This window comes from Budorcas taxicolor, chromosome 10, assembly GCF_023091745.1.
Source record: "Budorcas taxicolor isolate Tak-1 chromosome 10, Takin1.1, whole genome shotgun sequence".
NCBI classification, from domain to species: domain Eukaryota; kingdom Metazoa; phylum Chordata; class Mammalia; order Artiodactyla; family Bovidae; genus Budorcas; species Budorcas taxicolor.
Window position 1 is genome coordinate 68743597 of NC_068919.1, and position 26268 is coordinate 68769864.

Below are 26268 nucleotides of genomic sequence, written 5' to 3' on the forward strand. Positions count from 1 at the left end.
AAAAAACTGCTAGTGATCTCACAGTGTAATGCCAATAAAGCACAGAAATCTCTGTGTTTCTACTCTTTTTTCTATAGTATAATGCCAGTAAAGCACAGTGCTTCTACTCTTTCTTCTAAGGCCAATAAAGCATAGGAGTCTCTGTGCTTCTATGCTTTCATATATGTATCATTCTCCATATAGAAGCAAGAGACTTCATTTAATAATTATATCATTCTGCTTACAAAACTGTGATGATCTCACAGTATAAAGCCCAAAGGGAAGAGAAAAATTAGAAAATCACCATTTGGAAACCATCATCATAAGAATCATCAGATACTATAATTAGTGGGTAAAAGGTGGAGGAATAGAAGGATATTTACATAGTCTCCAGGTATTTCTGCATAAGATGTTTATAAATTACAAAGGGCAAAAGTGAAACTACAGTGGAGAAATCTAAAGCAAGTGATCAAAGTTAACATCATCACTAGTGGAACAAATTGACACAATGTGCCTCCTAACATAAGGTTCTAATATGAATAGAAGGTTACTTTTGTCATATTCCTGACAAAAATGCATTTATCCAAATTGAATCATGAAAAAACATCATACAAACCTAAACTGTGGAATATCTTATAAAGTAAATGTTTTTTGTCAATAGTGTTAATGCCATGAAATCTAAAGAAATATTAAGAAAGTGTTTTCCAGATTAAAGGAGACTAGAGACATGACAACTGAATACAACATGTGATCTTGGATTTTCTTTGGCTGTGAAGGGCATTACTGAGGGATTTGCCAAAATCTGTAAACAAAGTCTGCAGATTAAAAAAAAAAAAAAGGAATGGTACATTTCTATTTTCACAGTTACAGTGTGGATATTTAAAATGATGTTCTTTGGGGGGAAATACACACGGAAGTATTTAGCAGTTTAAAAAATGCTGACAGCTTTCCATTTAAAATCAGATTAAAATTCGATTATGAAATCTGATTCCATATCCACCTCTCTGATTTCATTTCCTGTCACTCTCTCCCGCTTAAGGCCATACTGACCTGACAGTTCCTATAATAAGCCAAGCTTATACTGAGATAACAATCCCAAATTTCCATTTAAGTATCACCCATTCGGAAAGTCATTCCTTAAATAACAGGTTTAAAATTCAAACTTCCATTGTCTCTCTTTTTTTTTTTTTTACCAAAAGATGCAACTATTTACCCATTTACTCCCTGTTGCCTGTTTCTTCCCATTGAGTGTAAAGGCTGAGGTGCCGTCTCTCATCGTTTCATCAGCAGGGTGTAACTTGAGTATTTGGGACATACAGAGTTCAACAAATAATATTTAATCAAGCTTATCCTCAATTCTACTAGAGTTATACAAAGGGTACTAATCCTGTAAAATTCCGACCTAAGCCCAGAGGTGATACCCTTAGAATGCAAGAATACAACTTTCTTCCTTCTTGTTAGAATAGGTGGATGATAGGGTTGCCTCAATATATTGGGTTAGAACCAGGCCGCCAATGGTGGAGGGAGACCTCTCCCTTACCGTTTTCTCTGGCCTTTGTAAGGGTATGAGAACATCTCTCCGTTTTGCTTTAAAAAAAAAAAATAAGGAAGCGAAAGAGAAGGATAAAAGATAAATAATAATTCTAGGAAAAGGACTGGCGGAGCTTCTCAAGCAACCAGAAGACAGAATGAATCTACGAACCCAAACCGAAGACGAAACAACCAGGAGCCTACCTAACCCCGGTGAGATTGCTTTTGCACATGCGCGTTACTTGCCAGGTGCATTTCCCGCCCCCGCCCCTTTTCCCACAATCCTCTGTTCCTTGGACCAACGCTCCAGGAACGAGCTACAGAAAAGACTATTGGTTGAAAGAATAGTCAATGAGAGAGCTTGTTACTAGTCTCTTACTGTGGTGTTGGGGGATCGCTTTAGGCCTGAAGCCATAAGCGTCCAAGTGATTTTGGCACCATGAGCTCAATCGGCACCGGGGTGAGTTCTCTGTTTCTCTGTGTGATAGGCTAAGGATTAGCGTGGAAGGGAACGCGGACAGACCGCGGTGGGTGCGCGGACTCGGGGTCCTCTGGGACTGCCTGGGGGCAGGTGGGCCGCTTCCAGTTGTGCGGTGCCGGGCGGTCTAGGCCCGCGCCTGCGGTGACCGTGACTTGACGCTTCTCAGCTCAGGTGTAGCGGGCTTGGCCGCGCAGCAGTGAGATTTGGAGCCTCTTTAAAAGGTTGCTGAGTCACTTTCTTTAGCCACTTAGGGAAACCGAAAGTGGAAACTCTTGAGGCCTGAAATGGTGTGTGTGCACGCGCTGTGAAGGACTTGGGCAACAATTAAGCTCTTGAGCACCACTGAGGCAAGGCGGCTTAAGAGTCCAAAGTTTGTGACGCCGCTTTCCAAGAACCTCTCCCCGCCTCCCCACCCTTGCGGTTCCTGGGGTGCTGCTGACTCCCGGGGATTCTCTGCCTTAGCTTGGAGGTTACCGATGGACCTCTCTGTATGAGTCCCTGGAACCTTCTGAGAACTGATAAGGAAAATAGTCTAAAAAGCGGAATCTGAAGAATCTTTTCCATTTTTCCGTTGTCCCAGCTTTTCTCGTAGAGGAATAACAGCAGTGTGAGGTCTCGGTTCCGTAAGCGTTTAAATGATTAGCTACGGACTTAACCGCTTCTTTGAACAGACTGTCCAGGATTTTGGAGTTAGATTTGTTAACTTGTTCGGCCTACTAACTTTCCTTTGTTAAACGTACTGCATATATACAGTCTTCAGCTTGTTCCTTTTATGTATTTCCCCATATAGAAAACATAGTGTTTAGAAATATTTATTGATTGGTTCCACTAGAGGTATTGGGTAATGGGTTTCTCAGTTCATCTACTCCCATTGTGCATAAGATTTTGATTCTCACCATTAGGCCCAAATACTGGTTTTCCGAGTTGGATAATAGACAATTTATACTAAGGTTGTCATACCGTTTTTGGATTACTTGATGCTCAGTAATGCATGTTGTAGCAAATTGACTTTGCAGCTACATTAATATTACCCTAGATTAATAGTGTTCTGAAGGGTTCTACAAACCTTTTAAAAATATTTGATAATATAAATAGGTGATAAATTTTGAGTATTACAGTGGTAAAGATCTTCGTTTGGCAGACCAACAGACCAGTTACCCTAGATTAATAGTGTTCTGAAAGGTTCTACAAACCCTTTAAAAATGTTTGATAATATACATAGGTGAGATATAAATAGGCTGGTAGAGTTAAAGATCTTCCTTTAACAGACCAACAAGCTGAGAGGCAAGAAACACCACTGTTGAAGACTTAACGCTTGTCTTGTCCAAAGAACTCCAGATGGGAAGACCTGTCTTGACATTTCTCTCCACTTGATTATTTGATAGGCATTTCAAATGACACGTCCAGAGTAGATCTCTGAGTTTTCTACTTCTGTTGCCATTTTGCATCTCCTGCACTTTACATTTCAGTGAATGGTTCGATTTTAGTTGCTTAAATGAAAAAAAAAATCTATGATGCACTTCTGAGTTCTTTTTTACTGGATTCCTAAAGCCAATCCATTAGCAAGGTTTTTTTGACTGCACACTCAAAGGGTAACACCTTCCACGTCTTTCTCTCTTGTCTAAGACATTCCCTTTGGATTATCCTATCTCTGCTTCCACTCTTGTTTTCTCTGTAATTCATTTACCAGATGAACAGCATTTAATAAAAAATTAGAACCTCTTCCCCTCACCCCCCCCAAACTCCAATGACTTTCTATTGCATTTAGAATAAAATGTAAACTTCCTGCTCCAGCCTAAAATAAAAGACTTAGCATAACTTGGCCCTTATATGCCTCTAATATAGTTTACTGTTCTGTTTACCATTTATGGTGCTCAAGATTCAGTGGCATTATTATTTCCTTTTCTTAATTTTGCTGCTCTTATTTCTACCCTGAGGTCTTTTATACCAGATGCCAGGACACTCCTCCATATTCTAAATGAGTAGTTACTTGTCTTTTAGGTCTGGCTCAGCTTAAATAACATAAATATAATTTCTGTAGCAATGCCTTTCCTGATCAGGTAGTCTGTGGTATTCCCTGAGACCATAAGTTCACTTTGTCTTATTTTAGAACCTTTTATCTCCAGCACCTGGATCTGTTTGAGGTCTGATTTGAAAATGAAGGGCTTTAAGAATGAGTAGTCTTTGTATTTTCTCATAGTGACTGACATATAATAGATGCTTATTAAACATCTGAATGCTGAATGATGTATCCAAGCTCCTTTAGTTCATTACTGCCGCACCTATGAGAAGCTGTGGTACTCAAGAGAAGCCAGTGTTGTTTCTACACTGGTAATGGTAATTTTTTCAGAAATGAGCCATGTTCTGTGTGGGAAAAGTTCTGACTTTACCCAGGACTTGTGTTCATTGCTTGTCAATAGCAGAAATCTAAAGTGGGTAACTTTTCTCTTAGCTGCTGTTCCTGCTTTGACATGCTTTCCCTTTCTCTTTACAGCAAAATCTTCACTGAGATTGAACACACATTTCTGATGTGTAAGCCATTTAGGAAAAAATTGTTATTACTGCCAAAGGTGCATCCTTCTAAGCTTGTTATTGCCTTTTCCTTATAGTATGATCTGTCAGCTTCTACATTCTCTCCGGATGGAAGAGTTTTTCAAGTTGAATATGCTATGAAGGCTGTGGAAAATAGTAGGTAAGAAATAATGTTTTACTTGAAATTAATGTGTTTTAGCCAAATATTAAATGTCTCCTTCTCTTTGTTTTTGGTAATTAGGCTTTGTTATGTTGCTTTGGCACAAAAAATACATGCCCTAAAATAATCTCAATTTATTAGTCATTTCCACATTTCTCTTTAGGCCAGCTCTTTCCATGTGACTATATTTCCAGTTGACTCCAGAATTACACACTTAAACATTCTACCATGTCTCCAGTGTGTAAAGCCAAATTTATCAACATCTTTTTAACCCACCATCTTTGCTAGCCCTTTTTCCCTTTTTCAGATTCTTGACTTATATCGTTGGTTTCCTTGGCCAATAGGTTTGTGACTTTATTGTCTAATCTTTTATTTCCTTGTGATTTCAGTGCCCTGTGCAATTGGTCACTTGATCATCTCAGCAGGGATATTTTTTATTTTTCTCTTCTGCTGCCATACTCCAAAAGGTGTAGGACCACCAAGATATTTTCCTGTTGGATTACTTCCTTCACTCTTTTTTTTTTTTGTCTTAAACAATAATCTTTATTTTTACACAAAGCAGTACAAAATGAAGCAGTTCCTTGAAGGGTGACTTGGAGCTAGAAAATCCACCCTGAGCGTGAAAGTGTTAGTGTTAGTCGCTCAGTCGTGTCCTACTCTTTGCGACCTCATGGAGTGTAACCCACCAGGCTCCTCTGTTCATGGGGTTTCCCAGACAAGAATACTGCAGTGGGTTACTGTTTCCTTCTCTACACTCTGTTTAGAGTAATTCTCTAAAATGACCACTGTAACATCTTAGTTGAATTACTGGCTTATTGACAAATTCTGAGTCTTATATTGAAGATTTTTATCAATTATATGATCATTAAAAAAAAATCACTTCTAATTGAATAGTCTGCCAAGACAGGTTTCATTCTTAATTTTTTAATTGAAGTATAGTTGATTTATAACGTAGTTTCAAGTGTATAGCATAGTGATTCAGTTATACATATATCTATATAATATATATATAAGTAATCATTGTATTTTTGAATATAAAGCAGCTTTGGTATGAGATAAAAGATTTTAAAAATTTTCTTTCATGTCATTCAGATCTCTTAAATTTTTTTTAGGTTGCTAAATAAGCTGTGTTGATGTTTGAGCTCAATGTTTTGAATGTAATGAAAAGTTGTATAATAGGAAAATGTTTTGAGAATATTAGAAAAGCCCATGTGTAGATGTAGTTTTCTCATTTTCTACTAATACCTTCAATATTCGATTATGGAATTTTCATGAGGTTATAGATAGTAACTGGTCTTTGCATGTGCTGGCACATAGCCCTCAGTGTGTACATGCTAAGTTGCTTTAGTCGTATCCGATTCTTCGTGATCCTATGGACTGTAGCCTGCCAGGCTCCTCGGTCCATGGGATTTTCCAGGCAAGAATATTGAAGTGGGTGGCCATGCTGTTCTCCAGAGGGATCTTCCTGACCCATTGGCAAGCGGTTTCTTTAGCACTACTAGTACCACCTGGGAAGCCTCATAGCCCTCAGTAGATACTGAATAAATAGATGTTCATTTTTTGTGTGTGCCATTTTCTTGGTGGTAGAAAGAAGATGTATAGATTTCTAATGGTTTATGAAATAGTATTTAAAAATTTTTGAACAAATACACATTTTGAGTCTTCTTATGGGATTTGTTAGTGAAGCTAGTTGATTTTGTGTTTAAATGTTGTATTTTTATAGATATAAGTACTTACAAACTGTCAGTATCTGATAACAAAGTAGAAGCGAGGCAAGAATTTTAGGTTGAACTATATTTGTCATTGTGTACAAGGCCTGAAAGAGTTCAGAACAGAGCCAAATTCAAGAAAAATTGACGTTTTTTCCCCTGTTGATAAAAGAAGATAGGCTCTTGGGCCAGTGAGTTGGAGCAAGATTTGAGGTAGTTTATTGTTTTTCTTTTCCTCCTTTGCGTCTTTGCATTTTCATTGGTGTAAAAAAACAGGTGGAAGATGTCTTGACTAAGAAGAACTGGAGATACATTTTGAAACCATCTGTAACTGAGAAAATTGAGATTAGGCTGTGAGGTCTGTGTATTTTAGCAATTTGTTTTCTATAAATTATTTCTAAATATGACTTTAAACAGTTACATTTAATTTTGGGAGGGTCATGTGAACAGTTACATTTAAGCAAACTTAAATGTAATTTTAAAAACTGGAAACATTAAAAACGAATATTTTTTTACATAAAGAAAAATGACTTGGAAAGTTCCTCTTTTAAAGGGACCTATGTCACCTGGTATGATAGAATATTGGATGAGGATCAGAAGATGTGAATTTTCCTGCTAGCTGCTGCCAAATGGTAATAATATATAAGGTTCCAGTATTCAGTCCCCTGAATGTCACTTTTTTATCTGTAAAACTGGGATGCAGACATCTAATCTAACTGCTTCCCATACCTTACCAGAAAAATGAAATTGGAAAATTTTTACGTGTTTTGTGAGCTTGAAAAAGTGAATGTGAAAGTTGCTCAGTTGTGTCCGACTCTTTGCAACCCCATGGACTGTACTGTCCATGGAATTCTCCAGGCCAGAATACTAGAGTGGGTAGCCATTCCCTAAGTGGAAAATAGAAAAATTAGATGTGAATCTTCTTAAGAGTGAGACATACAGACTGATTCTTAGAAAACATTTAACCAAATAATTTTAAATAAGATTATATGCCTGCATTGAAAGGAGATAAATTATTTTTTAGTTTATCATTATTTTTGCTGTTTAATTGGCGTATAGTTTATTGGCTTTACAAGGTTGTGTTAGTTTCTGCTATACTGCAAAGTGAATCAGCCACATGTATACATATATATCCTCTCTTCTTTGGATTTCCTTCCTATTTAGGTCATCACAAAGCCCCGAGTAGAGTTTTTTGGGATGTACAATTTGTTCTCATTAGTTATCTGTTTTATTCTTCAGTTCAGTTCAGTTGCTCAGTCATGTCTGACTCTGCAACCCCATGAACCGCAGCACGCCAGGCCTCCCTGTCCATCACCAACTCCCAGAGTCCACCCATATTCATGTCCATTGAGTCAGTGATGCCATCCAACCATCTCATCCACTGTCGTGCCCTTCTCCTGCCTTCATTCTTTCCCAACATCAGGGTCTTTTCAAATGAATCAGCTCTTCGCATCAGGTGGCCAAAATATTGGAGTTTCAGCTTCAACATCAGTCCTTCCAATGAACACCCAGGACTGATTTCCTTTAGAATGGACTAGTTGGATCTCCTTGCAGTCCAAGGGACTCTCAAGAGTCTTCTCCAGCACCACAGTTCAAAAGCATCAATTCTTTGGCGCTCAGCTTTCTTCACAGTCCAACTCTCACATCCATACATGACCACTGGAAAAACCATAGCCTTGACTAGATGGACCTTTGTTGGCAAAGTAATGTCTCTGCTTTTGAATATGCTATCTAGGTTGGTCATAACTTTCCTTCCAAGGAGTAAGCGTCTTTTAATTTCATGGCTGCAATCACCATCTGCAGTGGTTTTGGAGCCCAAAAAATAAAGTCAGCCACTGTTTCCACTGTTGCCCCATCTATTTGCCATGAAGTGATGGGACCAGATGCCATGATCTTCGTTTTCTGAATGTTGAGCTTTAAGCCAACTTTTTCACTCTCCTCTTTCACTTTCATCAAGAGGCTCTTTAGTTTTCTTCACTTTCTGCCATAAGGGTGGTGTCATCTGCATATCTGAGGTTATTGATATTTCTCCTGGCAATCTTGATTCCAGATTGTGCTTCCTCCAGTTCCTCCAGCCTGGCATATCTCATGATGTACTCTGTGTATAAGTTAAATAAGCAGGGTGACAATATACAGCCGTGATATACTCCTTTCCTGGAACCAGTCTGTTGTTCCATGTCCAGTTCTGACTGTTGCTTCCTGACCTGCATACAGGTTTCTCAAGAAGCAGGTCAGGTGGTCTGGTCTTCCCATCTCTTTCAGAATTTTCCACAGTTTATTGTGATCTACACAGCCAAAGGCTTTGGCATAGTCAATAAAGCAGAAATTGATGTTTTTCTGAAACTGTCTTGCTTCTTAGTAGTGTACATATGTAAATCCTAATCCACCACATTTCCCCCCTTGATATCCATATATTAGTTCTCTATATTTGTGTCCCTATTTTTGCTTTGCAGTAAATTCATGTATAGTATTTTTCTAGCTTTCACTGGAAATCATTATATGTATGCATTAATGTATAATAACTTGTTTTTCTCTTTCTGACTTACTTCACTCTGTGTGACAATCTTTCGATCCTCCAGGTGTCTGCAGATGGCACAATTTCATTCCTATTTATAGCTGAGTGATATTCCGTTGTATGTATGTATATTCCACACTTTCTTTTTCCATTCCTCTGTTGATGGACATTTAGGTTACTTCCATGTCCTTTCTATTGTAAATAGTGCTCCCGTAAACATTGGAGTGCATGTATCTTTTTGAATTATGATTTTCTTTAGGTATATGCCCAGGAGTGGGATTGCTTAGTCATATGGTAGTTACATTTTTAGTTTTTTAAGGCACCTCTATACTGTTCTTCTTAGTGGCTATACCAGTTTACATTCCCATCAACAGTGTAGGAGGGTTCCCTTTTTTCCACACCTTCTCCAGCATTTACTGTTTGTGGAATTTTTGCTGATGGCCATTCTGACTGGTGTGAGGTGATATGTCATTGTAGTTTTGATTTGCATTTATTTAATAACTAATGATGAACATTTTTTCATGTATTTGTTGGCCATCTTTATGTCTCCTTTGGAGAAATTTCTGTTAAGGTCTTATGCCCATTTTTTAATTGGGTTGTTTGTTTTCTTGATATTGAGCTGTATGAGTGTTTGTATATTTTCGAGATTAATCCGTTGTCATTGCTTCCTTTGCAGATTATTTTCTCCCATTTTGAGAGTTGTCTTTTCATCTTGTTTATGGTTTCCTTTGCTGTGTAAAAGCTTTTAAGCTTCATTAGGACCCATTTGTTTATTTTTGTCTTTATTTTCATTATTTATTATTTTTTGGCTGCATCTGTACAGCATGCGAGATCTTAGTTCCCCAACCAGGAATCAAACCTGTGTGCCTGAGGTGTAAGTGTGAAGTCTTAACCACTTGACCACCAGGAAGTCCTAGAGATAAATTCTTTCAAAGAAAGAAATTCAGTCTTGGGGATTTAAAAGTTAGATATTTTTGAGTACCTGTTTTGTTAGGGACAGGTTAATAGTAGCTCAGACGATAAAGCATCTGCCTACCATGCGGGAGACCAGGGCTCGAAAGCGTCTGCCTACAATGCGGGAGACCAGGGTTCAATCCCTGGATCGGAAAGATCCCCTTGGAGAAGGAAATGGCAACCCACTCCAGTACTCTTGCCTGGAAAATCCCATGAACCAAGGAGCCTGGTAGGCTACAGTCCATGGGGTCGCAAAGAGTTGGGCACAACTAAGCGACTTCACTTCACTTCACTTTGTTAGGGACAGGAACTACCAAAACATATAATTAAGAACATATGAGAGGATACTTAAAACACTATTGAAAAAAACCTACATATGATGATCATAACTATTTTATAAAAGGATGCCCCTAGAAGGTAATATGCAAGAGAAAAAAAGGAGTTAAATTATAATTTTTCAGTTTATCCTCATTGAGGGGACAAGATGTGAAAGGAAGATTGTGCAACATAATTGTGAGGCTAGATTGTTTAGAACAAAAATGTACACAAAATTGTGGTCTTAGGACATCCTTATACTTGAAAAAAAATCATTAGAACCTTGACGAGTGTTTAATTAAGTAGTCTCTTAGGTGCTATAAGTATTTACCATAATGCTCACCCCAAAGAGCATTTATTTATGCAGGTTATTGGTTCATCAGTATTTACTGTATTAGAAATTAAAACCAAAAAAGAAAAAATACTTCTAAATTTATTTAAATAACAGTAATAAAATTGCATGTTAACAAAAATTATGTTAACATTTATTAAAATACTTAAGTAACGATGACATTTTTAATGAAAATTACTTTTCCAAAGCATGGGAAAAAAGTGTGATGAGAAGAGTTAACGTTGTTTTACATTCTTGAAAATCTCAGTGATGAATTGAATCTTAATAAGGGGCAGAGTCTCATAGTTGCTGCTGCTTCAGTATGTTGTAACTTTTGTTGAAGTCTGTGCCACAAATCAGGCTTCATATACATACGTAGTTGGAAAAGAGAGGAGTCATTTAATAACCTTATGCATGTTGTTTATTAATACTGTACCGTACTGGACAAATTTTAGTATCTTAAAGGTTAATTGTAGTGTGGAGTCTGAAAACATAATAATGAATTTTGTACTGTTATTAAAATCTATTGCACTGTTTTGTACTTTGCATGTTTTATCTGTGCACGATTTGTAACATTGTTGGTCATTTGGAAAATATTGGTTCACTGAGTTATAACAGACCTTCCAAAGTAGACATATTTCATTATAAACTGTTAGAAACATCACATTTTTAAATATCACCACCAATATGTTTTCCAAAACTCCAGTTTGTGTTTGAAAACTCAGATTTTATCACTGGCAAGAAAATACTCTTTTGTTTTCCTTGAAGTGACAGGCTCGTTTTGTTCATTTTAGAGAAAAGTCTGCCACATACCTAAGTGTAAATAACCATCGTTATTATTCTTTGATGGTAAAAACAGATGTTCCATGAAAAAATTTACATTTGAAAGCAGTTTATTAGTGCTTTTTCCTATATGCAACCATCATATTTTGATGTGCAGCAGAAGAACTTGGCTAACTTGCTTTTTGTTAGGATAATTAAAAGATAGATACTTAAGGATTAATGTCTAATAAAATTAACTACAACTTTATCAGGGACATGCTTAACTAAAAATGTTTAAAAAAAAAAAACTGAGAGCGTAGCAATAAAGAATACAATGAGTGGTATTTACTGCTACCGTTTATTGTCAGCCAATACCATTGGTGCAAACATCCACACAATGAAGAAAGTCAAATGATGTTTCTGTATTTTTGTAAAGATAGTTTTGACCTGACAGACCACACTTTGAGAACTTTTGGTTTAGGGAAAAAGACATTTTAGATTCTGAAAAACGAGGAAAATGAGAAATTGTAATAACTGGGAAAGGCTGTCTGAGACTATTCAAGTAAACTTGAGAAAGTTTGTGGAAATTTATTTAAATGTGCTGTGGTGAGGAGGAAGTGTATTCTAGTACCCAGGATAACTTCAATAAAGACTTGAAAGCAAAAATGGTGTTTGAGGGACAACAATGAGGTTGAATTCAGTAGAGCACAGAATTTATAATATGAAATTGAATTAGCTAGATGGGCTTTGCAGATTCTTGGGAGTTAGGAAATTTGGACCAAGGAATTTAAACTTGAAAAGGTACCTGAAGTGTGGGGGAAGGAGTGTCTGAAATTCTTGACAAAATTTGTGCATGTGACTCAGTTCATTTTTCTGGTTGTTTCTGATAGATTCTCTTTGTTAAAAGAATTAGAAGATTTAAAGTAATTGTTTTTTCTTAAAATGGCGATATATAATTTCTCCACATTTTACTTGTTTTTTTGATCAATTTTGTTTTAAACAGTTGAACAGAATGTTCATTCTTTTACACTTACTGTAAGGAACACATTGTTAATGCAGAAAAAGCAAAAGGAGGGGAAAGGATTATAATCTTTCCACCCAGATTAGAAACTATTAACTTTTTAGTTTGTATGTAGCCTATCATTTATGTGCATGTTATATACCATTTTTAATGGACATGGCTAGTCAGCATTTGTCATAAGATAGCCAGCATATGCTAGATACTGTGCCACTTGTTATACATTTTGTTAGCATCTTTTTTCATTTGTGTATTACTGTCTTTCCATGTCATGACATGATTATTTGTATGGATCCAATTCATCACACTTTAGGATACTTGCCCGTTCTAGTTTTCAAATGTATTTGCTTTAAAAACTTGATATATTCTAAGAAACAAATTTGCCCGTTTTTTGTTTCTTTTAACTTGAGTTTACAAAGTTTGTTTTATTTTCAGTTAAATTGATTTTTTTTCTACTTGTTTCAGTACAGCTATTGGAATCAGATGTAAAGACGGCGTCGTCTTTGGGGTAGAAAAATTAGTCCTGTCTAAACTTTATGAAGAAGGTTCCAACAAACGACTTTTTAATGTTGATCGACATGTTGGAATGGTAAGGTCACATTTAAAAATGTTCCTTTTTGCTTTGTCCTGTTTCTTGTGACGTAATTAATTGGAATATATCAAAATGTAATTATAAGAACCTATTTATTACTTTAGCATTGAGGCAAAAACAGATCAGAGAGCAGCCATAGAAATAATCAGAAAGACTGGTTTGTGAACAGTTCACTGTCTAAAAGAAAGGTGCGGGCATGCATGCTCAGTTGCTCAGTCATGTCCAACTCTTTGTGACTCCATGGACTGTAGCCCACCAAGCTCTTCTGCCCATGGAATTTTCCAGGAAGAATACTGGTGGCATTCTTATAACCCAATTGGAGATACATACAAAAAACCAAGTTGAAGCAAATGAGGAGGGGAGAGGAGTGAGAAGCTTGGGTAAAAAATCTTGGCAGCATAGATCGCCAATCAAGGCACATGCTTGAGAGGCAATAAGTCTTTAGTTTTTTGTATCCTTTCTGGGGATAACTGTCACACTGAAGATGTTATCAGAAAGAGAATACCTTCATAGTAAGGTGGAGTATCAGGAAGGGATGTCTGACAAAAGGAAAAGTGAGTACATCCTTTTTAGTAGCTTCATAAGCATCACTGTATTTATTTCATGCAGCTGGTATGACATAAACTTGGCCAAATTGTAACCTAACTGGTAGAAGGGAATTAGTGAATTCTGCTTTCTTTTACTTAGTAAAAAAGATAGCTTTCAGTAGGTGTATTTTGAAAAAAATCATATATGCTTATAGGTAGTTCAGTGGTGGAAAGATTTTCCTAGAATTTTCAAATTTGTCCCATTTGTTATTAAAAACTGATGGCATTCCATGCAACTGGAAATTGGCAAAATATTAGACATTGAAGAAGGTTGGAGAAAAAAAGGATTGATAGTCTGTCTCCACAATTGTCATCTTCAAGTGATTTGACAAATTACTAAACTTCACAGTGAGTTTTATCCAAAGCAATGGAAGATTATTTAAATCATGAAAATTACTACCTGGGTTATTCTAAACTCCAGTCTCCTCACCTGCAAAACTATGGTGGTAATAGTGCCTATCCTCATGTGTAATTATGTAAAATGCTTAGCATGTCGTGAGTGATCAATAATGGATTAAGGATTTTCATAATCATTGCTATTACTAGGTAGCAGTAGAAGAAAAGGCTATTAAAATTTTTGATAACATTTATTCTGAAAATCTTCTTATGACAGTGGTTTCCAGTACCTGTAACTGTTTCAACATTTCTGTTTTCATGGCTTCCCTAGACCCAAAGAAATACCCAGTGGTTCTGTGTATTATATATGTAGGTCTAAATAACTATTTATGTTCTAAAAACTTAGTAACTATAAAAACAAAATCTCACCATATGACAGTAAAATAAAAATGTTTTTATTTTCAAACAACAACTACTACTAACGTGTACTGTTCAGTGTCTTAAAGTTTGGAATTGGATTAGATGGCTGTGCCCCACCCGACGCTGCTTCCTGTTTCACACTGATTTTTGCACAGTGCTTATTTTCTATCACAGCAGCCCCAGCTTCTCAGTGATCCGATGGCATTGAAAGGAATGTGGAATGATCTGATGTTGAAACTGAACTACTTCAATATGTGTTTCCCCCAAAACTTACAACACCCCACAACTCTGAGTTTACTGTAGTTCTCTGGGATATCTCAGTGTGTGGTTTGGTAATTGCAGTTCTAAGCCACTAGATTTGTGGTTTGTCATGTTTTGGTTTGGCATTACAATTCATTAGTACACTGAAAAAGAAAGGAGTTTTGAGGTTATGCCTTTTAAATCAAAACTTTTAATAACTTTTTAAACATAGAATGGCTTTAAATTAAAAACCAGTTGTAACCAAAACCCATGCATGGTTTTATTCTTCTTTGTGGTTGTTTTAGTCTTTATAATGAAATGTGGGAAATAGGGAGACATGGAGTTTTTTTTAATGTGGTCATTTGACAAAAGAATGAAGTCACAGTTGGGAAATTTCCAAATTGTTATCCCATACTCAAGCATCGAAGTTCCAGGATGCCTTGCAAAGATGGTGGTTTGGTCACTAATTTGTGTCTGATTCTTGCAAAGACCTTTAAGCCTAAATAATTGATTCTAATGAAGATGCTTGTTAAAAATATCAAGTAAGCCTGTCACAGTCACGTGCTTTTCCTTCATTTGTGATAGGAATGGTAATTGGTACTTTTTTTTTTTTTCAGGCAGTAGCAGGTTTGTTGGCAGATGCTCGTTCTTTAGCAGACATTGCAAGAGAAGAGGCTTCCAACTTTAGATCTAACTTTGGATATAACATTCCACTAAAAGTAAGTTGGTAACGGTTGAGCCTCTGGAACAGCAAGAGAAGAGTCTTAATAATTAAACTCTTCTGTTTTACCCCCACAGCATCTTGCAGACAGAGTGGCCATGTATGTACACGCATATACGCTCTACAGTGCTGTTAGACCTTTCGGCTGCAGGTATGAAATTTAGTGAGATATTCAGTGATATCTGTACTACAGTTATCTGTTTTCCCAGCATCTTATTATTTATACCCTTAAGAAATGAACTTTCATCAAGATGTACTTGAACTTTTTTTATTGTATCTATGTGACATGATGGATATTACCTAAACCTGTGGTAATCATTGCATTTCACAGTGTATATAAATCAAACCTTTATGCTGTGCACCTTAAATTTAATGTAGTGATGCATGTCAATTATTTATTAATAAAACTTGGGGGGGGGAATTCTCTGAAATTAGATCCAGACATTTTCAGGAAGTTGCAAACTGATTTTATTAAAATTTTTTAAAAAATTTTATTTTTGGGTCTTTGTTGTTGTGCAGGCTTTTCTCTAGTTGTGGAGAGCAGGGGCTGCTCTCTAGTTGTGATGCGTGGGCTTCTCATTGTGGTGGCTTCTCTTGTTGCCGAGCACAGGCTATAGGGTGCGTGGCCTTCAACAGTTGTGGCTTCTGGGCTCTAGAGCACAGGTTCCATAGTTGTGGTGCATGGGCTCAGTTGCTCTGCAGTATGTGAGATCTTCCCAGATAAGGGATCGAGCCTGTGTGTCCTGCACTGGTAGGCAGACTCTTCACCACTGAGCCACCAGGGAAGCCCCCCAAACTGATTTTAAATAGAGTTCATTTGTTGTTATCACGTAGTCAACTGTACTGACATCTTAGTTTTTTCATTAGTTTCCGTCTTATCTTGTGTAAGCAACAGGTAAAATGCTCTTAAATGGGAATTGGTTGTTATGGTATTCTGCACATGAAGTAGTAATATAAGATGAGGCTGGTTTCTATTTATAATTTCCAAAGAATCAGTAATTCATATGATTGTTCAGTACCCTAATTTTAATTTTGTTGCACATAAAAAATGCATTGAATCAATTTGGATTATTGCAGGAAAATAATTGGAGGAATATTCGGGAATAGCCAAGAAAGAATGAAGGGTGGAACAAGAGTTTGAGGTAGCTTCAGTGTGTTCATAGCAAGAATTTTGTTCCCTTGGCTTTTTCATGTTTATGCCTTTAGCTCTTGGGCCCTCGTGTTATGTCTGTGTATCAGTACTCCTTTCCCTGCAGAGCTATCCTCGCAGGAAAGGTTGATTAGAAAGTTTAATACTAAACCAAGGCACATGAATTTTGAATGTTTTCAAGTATATACTAGTTTTTATCCAAACTATATTATCAGAGTGCTTACTGTCAGTTATATGGGTATTAGTCAATGTTTACCTTAGAAAGTAAATTGCGTTTTTATCACTGTACTTTTTAATACTTTTCTGGTATTAAGAACCATGGTTTAAAATGATTACTTTTGTGCAGTTTCATGTTAGGGTCTTACAGTGTGAATGACGGTGCACAACTCTACATGATTGACCCATCGGGTGTTTCATATGTGAGTTAATTTTGAATCTTCTGAAATTCTATTTCCAGTTTAATGGTCTCTCACTTAAATCATATATTCAGATTATATGATGTTTCTTTAATATTCATTTAATATTGTCTTATTTAACATTAATAAGAACCTATGGGTATGAGACAGAGCAAAGATTTGTGACTTTTTTTTTGGACTGTGCCAGATGGCATGAGGGATCTTAGTGAACTGACGAGGGATTGAACTTGTGCCCTGTGTGTTGGGAGTGTGCATTCTTAACCACTAGACCACCAGAGAAGTCCCAGATTTGTGGCTTTTAATATGCTACTCTAGAAACTGCATGGTTTAGTCGCTGAGTCATGTCCAACTCTTGTGACCCCATGTAGCCTGCCAGGCTCCTCTGTCCCTGGGATTCTCCAGGCAGGAATACTGGAGTGGGTTGCCATGTAGAAACTGCATAGTCAACATAGAATTTTGGATATGTGCTATTTTATTACCATAAATATTAGCAGTGTCTTTAAAATGAATATAATGCCCTCCCTTTTGAAGTTTTTTGATGTTGTTTTGGGGTTTTGTTTTGTTCTTTTTCTGGTTTCACTACATGGCTTGTGGGCGCTTAAGTTTCCTGAACGGGGTTCAACCAGGGATCTAACCCAGGTCCATGACAGTGAAAGCCTGTGTCTTAACTGTTGAACTGCCAGGGAATTCCCCAGTACAAAGGATTTTAAGTGGGATTTCTTGGATCTTTCTCCAATAATCTTTTCTTGAAGTGTCTTCTGAGATTTTAATGGTTTTTATACTCATTAACAAAATTAAGGCTCTTTAGGTTTTGTCATTACATACAAGTATAGTTATACAAGTATGACTGGACATACTTAATTAAAAAAAAAAACCTTTACAATATAAATTAGAGAATTCCCTGGTGGTCCATGGGTTAGGACTCCGTGCTCTCACTGCCTGCTGGTTGGGAAACTGAAAATTCCACAAGCTGCACTGGTGCTGCTGAAAAATGTGTATATATTCATTTAGAAGGCTTAGCATATTTAACTCTTAGGGATTATTTCTTTCTCTCAAAAATCATTCCAATTCATAAAGCTAATTGTTTTTCTATTTCTAGCCTCAAATACACCTCTAGCTCATGGTCTGTGTGTGTGTGTGTGTGTGTGTGTGTGTAAAATGATATAATTTGTTCTCCTTTGGATATTTCTTGAAAATAATCCAGGTTATTCTATACTTAAGTTTGATATTTTAAACGTTTTGAGTCCCTTGTTATTCATTTTAGTAAATGTCTTTTTACTGTATTTCTCCATATGTGGTTTTGAATATCATTTAGCATCCTTCTATTAATCTTTAAATAGAAACAGTAGTCATTAATGACTTATGATAGTATATTAATTTAATAATACTTTTTTTTTTGGTGTATGTTCTTTTTAAATAGGGTTATTGGGGCTGTGCCATTGGCAAAGCCAGGCAGGCTGCAAAGACAGAAATAGAAAAGCTTCAGGTAATAATTTTTATTGTTTAAAATTCTGCTATACCATTATTCTCATGTGGTTAAGTTTCATCACCACAGACTAAAGCTTTTAGTCCCAAGTATGGTTTGCCATTTTGAGTCAAGCTTTCTGAAGCTGCTAGATTGGTTGAGCAGGAAAGCTGGCAGCGTATTATCTTCAGAGGTGTGTCATGGGTCCTTTTATGACTTTTATGGCTGTCTAATCTTAAAAAAAAAATTTCATATCATTTCACAAAATCCTGGAGACCCGTTCACTGAACCCTGTGCCCCTTAGGTTCAGAACTTTGGTCTTTTACTCTATCATTTCTTTCATCTAGAAAACAGCTTTTGTCTGAAGTCTTACACATTAAAGTCTGTGCTCCTTTGCTTCTCTTTCCTTTGTTCCCAACATCTATTAGTGTGGAAAAAGTTTCTTAAAAATTTGCTGGCTTTCCTTTTAGCTATAAATTGATGAACTTGACATTGAAATAGTACCCACAAATTCTTCATTGCTTATCAGAAACTTCCTTAAAAGACAGGCATATGATTTAGCAGTATTTTGGTAAATTAGTGACAAAAATTGCTTGTACATTTAATGTTAATGCTGTACTGGAACCTTGTTCAGCTAATTCACTTTCAGCTTTTTCAATGCTAAGCTTTTAGTGCTTGGAATTTAACACCAAATTCTAGACCTGTAAAAGCCTAATTTATGTTTGGTATTTTAGGATTGATAAAATTGACGAAAGGACCTTAGAGATCACTTAGCCCAAGTCCAACCCTCGGTTGAAACACACTGGGTAGAGTCATAGACTTGCTTACAAACAATCCAAGACCTTATAACTCTTAGACCACTGGTCTTTTCTGTCATACATTCTTTTCTACTAGGGCTTATAGGATATTGAATGTAGTTTATTGTGCTGTAGAGTAGGACCTTGTTGTTTATCCATTCTATATATATAATAGCTTACATCTGCTAATCCCAACGTCCTGCTCCATCCCTCCACTGGCCCCCTTCTCCCTTCTCCTTTGCAACTACAACTCTGTTGTCTAAATCTGTGAGTCTGGTTTTGTTTCATAATTAAGTTTATTTGTGTCATATTTTAGATGCCACATATGAGTGATATTATACGGTGTTTGTTTTTCTCTTTCTGACTTACTTGACTTTGTATGATAATCTCTAGTTGGAATGCTTTTTACAGTTTTATTGGAACATAGCCATATCCACTCACGGGCTGCTTTTGCTCTAGTACAACAGTGGAGTTTAGTAGTTGGAATGGAGACTGAAAACCTTATCCCTATGATGAAACTCTTAAATATTTACTACTTGGCCCTTTAACAGAGTTTGCCAGCCCCTGCTCTCAATCATTACTCTGGTCTGCTTTTCTACTTGTGTTCTGTTTACCAAGAATGTAATTTTACAAAGTAAACTTTACCAACGTATGTAAAAATGTATTTGACATTTAAGATGTATCGCTTCAAGTTTAAGTTTACCTTTGTATGTTACAATTAATCTACTAAATATAAACTGTAACTTGTAAGGGCAAAAATATGAATATCAGTATTTTCCTTTTCTTCACCCCCAATTTGCCATGAAAAAGTTTAATCAGAAATTCAATTAGGAAAAATACCATACAACAAACATCTCTGTCTAGACTGAACAGTTGTTGCTTTCCAATATTTTTCCTATTTCTATGAGCCTGGGCATCAAGATGTGTAAATATTAAAAAAATACAAAAAATAAAATATTAAGAAGCCCAATTTAGAGATACAGTAGTTAAACCACCTCTAGTTTAGATTGCTGTATGATAGTTCATTATTTTTTCACTATTTTCCATCCTCCACATACTCAGAATATGAATACCAGGTTTGCACATTTTAAAAAATTTTGTCAAATGTGTTCAGAAATACATATACTTAAAAAAATTTCTGCACTGGTTACTTGAAGTACCTTTAGTATAATAGACTTTTCTGCCGGGCATCTAAAGGCTATTTTTCTGCCTTGATTTCCATATATGGAAATATGTTCACTTTTGCAGTTCATTTATCTTCCTCATAATCAAATCAGATAAATCTGTGTTCTAAGATTCCACTCAGATCTTGGTTCTTCAGAGCTTTCCCTGACAGTTTCCCTTCAGAGCTTTTCCTTTGCAGTTTTGTCTTGAACAGTTTCATGAGGGTTAATTTATCCTTGTTTATCTAACATATAGAAGTATTTGTGGTTTGTTTGCTTCTTCTTATCCTGAATTCACTATAAAGAAAAAAACATTTCTTGGTAATCTTTTAAATGTCAGGGTCTGCCTGTGAATAAATTCATAAAGGAGTCTAGATTTTTATAAAGTTTAATTCACAAAATTATTGGTGCCCAAGGCTTTTTTTGGATAATCATTAAAAAACATTAAACAATAAAAAACTTAAGTTCTGGTCTTTTTGAATTTCAGGTTATTTTCCTTGGTTTTATATTTAAGAATCTTATCTCAAGAGCATAGGTTACTGATAAAAGTTGCAAAAAGAATCCGAAAAGTTACACAAGTGGAAAGTGTTCTTCCTTTGACTGGTAACATAATGAATATATATTTTATTTTCTGTAGATGAAAGAAATGACCTGCCGTGATGTTGTTAAAGAAGTTGCAAAAATGTAAGTTGAAATTTTCATTAGTACTGACAAATATTTCACTTGACCTTACTTTATACATTAATCCTAAGAGGCTGTTTTGTTTGGAAATTAGTTATTGCATTAATGTGAGGTTAATCCAACATTCTGAGAGGCTTCATTTTAAGTGACAGCGAAGAGGATGGGAAAAAACAGCTTTTGATAAAATATACTCCTGTTCCATTGACAGAGTTCAAGGTTTGGAGGATATAGTGAACCTCTAGAGACTTCATTTGCTAGCTCTCGACTTCTTAAATCTCAGAAGTCCCAATAATATTAACCTTAGCTTATAGCTTTAAGGTCTACAGCTGAAGTTCTTATAACAAGATGAATAGAGAAGTATTTCAGAACATCTAGAAATAGCTTAAGAAAGCCTGAAGTAGTTTATGTTACAGATACCTAGGTAGAAAGCTGTGTAACAGTTAGTAAGCAGCAACAATGCCAGTAAAATCTCAGTGACCATACTTCAAAATACATTATTTTTTTAGATCAAAGAATGCAGGCATTTAGTATTTCAAAAAGTCTGATAAAATGCTGGTTTTGTAGTCAGCTTTTCAGAGTTAAAGAGTAATAAATGTAATATTCCAGAGAATTCATAACACCTCTGTTCCACATTAGAACTACGTCATCATGGTCTGGTCAGCAGGTTTTACATCTAATAATATGTGCAAGGGGAAAAAAAAGTCCAGGAGGGTCTATCATGATAAACCTATTATTTGACTGATACTCTTAATCTGTGTACTGATGGTTGTAACAAAATATTAAACTCACAAATGTTTTATAATTTTATACTAATCTACCACTGCTGCTACTGACGCCCTCCTTCCCCCACTGCCTTTTTACCATGAGACCCTTGCCCTTTCTTGTGAAGGGGAATCCAGTCTGTGATTGTCATTTATTAATAACGACAACCTAGAGGACACTGGCAACTAACATATAATAGAACTAATAAGAAATATATAATCATTGAATTGTACAACAGTTTTTTCCTTCATCGAGAAGTCATCTGGTTATCAGTTCTTACCACAGCTTTTATTTTTATATTGTTCTGTGTAGGAAAGCCATCCTTTCATCATTTAATAAAATGGAGCACTGTGCCTCTTTTAGTTCTGGAAAGTTTAAGATGCTTTCTTATGTTACAGCTGTTATAGCAAGGATTTAGGAATACCCTCCAAATTACTTTTGCTACTTTGTTGTGGGAGATGGTAAAGTATAAAATTTTTAAAAAAAGCTTTGCTGATACTTGTTTTTACTTTTTATAAATAATTTTATTTTTGGCTGTGCTGGGTCTTCATTGCTGCTCAGGCTTTTTCTCTTGTCCTGCACAGGCTCCTCACTGTGGCCTGGTAGCTTCAGTAGTTCAACTCCCAGGCTCTTAAGAGCACAGGTTCAGTAGTTGGGGCCCATAGTCTAGTTGCTCTGCAGCATGTGGGATCTTCTGCGATCAGGGATCAAACCCATCTGCTGCATTGGCAGGCAGATTCTTTACCACTGAGTCATGAGGGAAGCCTTGTTTTTACTTCTGCTTTTCATATGTTGTGTGACACTGCTTCCTGGTTTGCTGCAGTTTGTCTTGTACTGTTTAAAGGCCAGGTTTAGGGACATCCAGAATAGTAAAGGGGTTTAAAAATATTCCTGCCAAGAAAGTGCAGAATGAATACTAATTGTAAGCTAATAAATGTTTTTGTTTAAAAATCAGTTAATGAATAGAAAATACCAAATATCCTGGAAAGGCACAGGTAATAGCTTTCTCCCATTTGAATGTTCCTTATGAGACGTCTTAGTTCTGTCTCTGAAAGAATGTATCAAAGTAAACAGCTTGGGTTGTATAAAGGTATAAGGTATAGTGAATCCTTTGTAGTATTTAATTTTTTATCAGTCCTAGTTAATTTTCATAATATAGACTATACTGTGTGTATAATTTTATAAGTCCTTATATTAGGAATGGATGTTGATTTGCTGAGTTGGGTGCATGAACTATGTTTGTAGATGGCCAAATGTGAATTTCTTCTTTCTGTTCTAGAATTTACATAGTACACGATGAAGTTAAGGATAAAGCTTTTGAACTAGAGCTCAGCTGGGTTGGTGAAAGTAAGTGATTACTCTGTACTTACTTGCTCTCAGAGTCATCTGTACCAAGCCTAATTTACTATAAGTGCCATTTTTTTTCAATCTTAAAAAAAATTTAGTAATGGCATGTACCCAAAGAAAAGTACACAAATAACAAACAGCATGGATACATTAGTGAAACACTAATTTGGTCAACAGTAGACCAGCCTGCCAAATTACCCTTCAGTTTTCAGTTCAGTAACTCAGTATTGTCCGACTCTTTGTGACCCCATGAACTGCAACATGCCAGGCCTCCCTATCACCAACTCTTGGAGTCCACTGAAACGCATGTCCATTGTGTCAGTGATGCCATCCAACCATCTCATCCTCTGTGGTCCCCTTCTTCTCCTGCCCTCAATCTTTCCCAACATCAGGGTCTTTTCAAATGAGGCAGCTCTTTGCATCAGGTGGCCAAAGTATTGGAGTTTCAGCCTCAACATCAGTCCTTCCAACGAACACCCAGGACTGATCTCCTTTAGGATGGACTGGTTGGATCTCCTTGCAGTCCAAGGGACTCTCAAGAGTCTTCTCCAAAGCCACAGTTCAAAAGCATCAATTCTTCCACGCTCAGTATTCCAACACTCACATCCATACACGACTACTAGAAAAACCATAGCCTTGACTAGACGGACCTTTGTTGGCAAAGTAATGTCTCTGCTTTTGAATATGCTGTCTAGGTTGGTCATAACTTTGCTTCCAAGGAGAAAGCATCTTTTAATTTCGTGGCTGCAATCACCATCTGCAGTGATTTTGGAGCCCAGAAAAATAAAAGTCAGCCACTGTTTCCGCATCTATTTGCCATGAAGTGATGGAACCAGATGCCATGATCTTAGTTTTGTGAATGTTGAGTTTTAAGCCAACTTTTTCACTCTCCTCTTTCACTTTTTATCAAGAGGCTCTTTAGTTATTCTTCCCTTTCGGCCATAAGGGTGGTGTCAGCTGCATATCTGAGGTTATTGATATTTCTCCCGGCAATCTTGATTCCAGTTTGTGCTGCTTCTAGCCCAGCGTTTGTCATGATGTACTCTGCATATAAGTTAAATAAGCAGGGTGACAATATACAGCCTTGACATACTCTTTTCCCAATTTAGAACCAGTCTATTGTTCCATGTCCAGTTCTAACTGTTGCTTCCTGACCTGCATACAGGTTTCTCAAGAGGCAGGTCAGGTGGCCTGGTATTCCCATCTCTTTCAGAATTTTCCAGTTTATTGTGATCCATACAAAGGCTTTGGCATAGTCGGTAAAGCAGAAGTAGATGTTTTTCTGGAACTGTCTCGCTTTTTCGATGATCCAGCGGATGTTGGCCATTTGATTTCTGGTTCCTCTGCCTTTTGTAAAACCAGCTATCTGGAAGTTCACGGTTCACGTATTGCTGAAGCCTGGCTTGGAGAATTTTGAGCATTGATTTACTACCGTGTGAGATGAGTGCAACTGTGCGGTAGTCTGAGCATTCTTTGGCATTGCCTTTCTTTGGGATTGGAATGAAAACTGACCTTTTCCAGTCCTGTGGCCACAGCTGAGTTTTCCAAATTTGCTGACATACTGAATGCAGCACTTTCACAGCATCATATTTTAGGATTTGGAATAACTCAACCCTTAGGCCTCCATTAAGTCAACAACCCTTACCTTCTCCAAAAGTAACCACTGTCTTGAATTCCAGTAGACAACTGGGCTCTTTCCAGTGTTTACTGAAATGAATAATGCAGCTGTGGATGTCCTTTACATCTACTGTGGCATGCATATGTCGTAGCATTCTAGAAATTTATGTTGAGTGGAATTGGTGGATCATGAAGTAAGCATTCATTCAATTGCAGTGTTGGCCACAATGTGTTCTGACTGCTGGGTCCTTTTCTAATACAAACCAAGCTAGAATAAATTTAGGAGGTATGGAAAAGTTCTGCTTAATAAGAGACTATATATTGTGAGTAGTTTACTTTGAAACATCCACTGCATACAGTGTTATTGGAAAGTAACCTTTTTCCTTTCTGGGAAGGCAACCATAGGGCTTCAGGGACAGATTTTAAAATCTAATCATGCTGTGAATAAATTGTTCAGTCGCTGACTCATGAATCTTTGCAGCCCCATGGACTGTAGTATACTAGGCTCCTCTGTTCTCCACTAAATCCTAGAATTTGCTCAGATTCATATCCATTGAGTTAGTGATGGCTGTGTAACCATTTCATCCTCTGCTGCCCCCTTCTCATTTTGCCTTCAGCCTTTCCTAGCATTAGGTCTTTTCCATGTTGTTGGCTCTTCACATCAGGTGGCCAGAGTATTGGAGCTTTGGCTTTAGCATCAGTCCTTCCAGTGAATATTCAGGGTTGATTTCCTTGCAGTCCAAAGGACTCTGAAGAGTCTTCTCCAGGACAGTTCAAAAAAGCATCAGTTCTTTGGCACTTAGCCTTCTTTTTGGTCCATCTGTCACATCAGCACGACTACTGGGAAAACCATAGCTTTGACTGTGTTTGTGAATATATATATGTGAATGAATGCTCAGGATTTATAGCACAAGGATAAATCATAGCATAATTTCTTTACTGTAAGTGCTTATGTAGGGGAAGAACAAAGATGAGGTCAAAGAATCTGGTATTATCTGTATTGGCTAGATTATTTAGTCTCTTCAAGTCACAGTGACATTTCTCATTTTTAATTCATTTAAATATATGGCTTAATTTACAGTAACTAATGGAAGACATGAAATAGTTCCTAAAGATATAAGGGAAGAGGCAGAGAAATATGCCAAGGTAAGCAATAGCATGAAAACAGCTCAAGGTAAAAGCATCATGGAAATATGTTGAATTCAATTAAATAATACTTAAGAGTTGAGCTGAACTAAAAGAAACTTTCTAGGTTATCCTCAATGGGGATAGAGTTGCCCTGGTTCCAAAAAAATTTTTTTGTGCATGTGAAAATGGCAAGGTTTTTTGAGAACATTTAATGCTTTCATACCGTGTGTATCCTATCAAGAATATAGTCATTGATAGGGCAGGATGTACTTAAGACATTCAAGTAAAGTGTAACGTAAAGTGTAGCATTCTAAACCAGTGTTCCATTTTACTTATAAAGAATTTTGAATGACAAGCACTTAGATTCAGGTTGTTATAGCAGTGCTAAAAATTGATTTTAAACACTGTTTTTCTCTTACCAGGAATCTTTGAAGGAAGAAGATGAATCAGATGATGATAACATGTAACATTTACTTGTATATTAAGTTTCTAATACAGTCCCATGTAACTATTTAGCCCTTTGGATTATTACATACCAATTTTCATTAAATTTTTGTCTT

General features: G+C 36.6%; 1 protein-coding gene across 1 annotated transcript; it reads left to right on the top strand.

Moving 5' to 3' along the window:
- The first annotated feature begins 1863 nt into the window (after positions 1–1863).
- On the top strand, positions 1864–26268 carry PSMA3 (proteasome 20S subunit alpha 3). The gene is made up of 11 exons (XM_052646701.1): positions 1864–1969; positions 4600–4682; positions 12752–12875; positions 15079–15180; positions 15260–15333; positions 16679–16751; positions 18169–18234; positions 20811–20857; positions 22896–22963; positions 25662–25726; positions 26131–26268. Exons 1-11 carry the CDS (start codon positions 1949–1951, stop codon positions 26173–26175), a joined length of 768 nt encoding a protein of 255 aa, XP_052502661.1. The 5' UTR covers positions 1864–1948; the 3' UTR covers positions 26176–26268.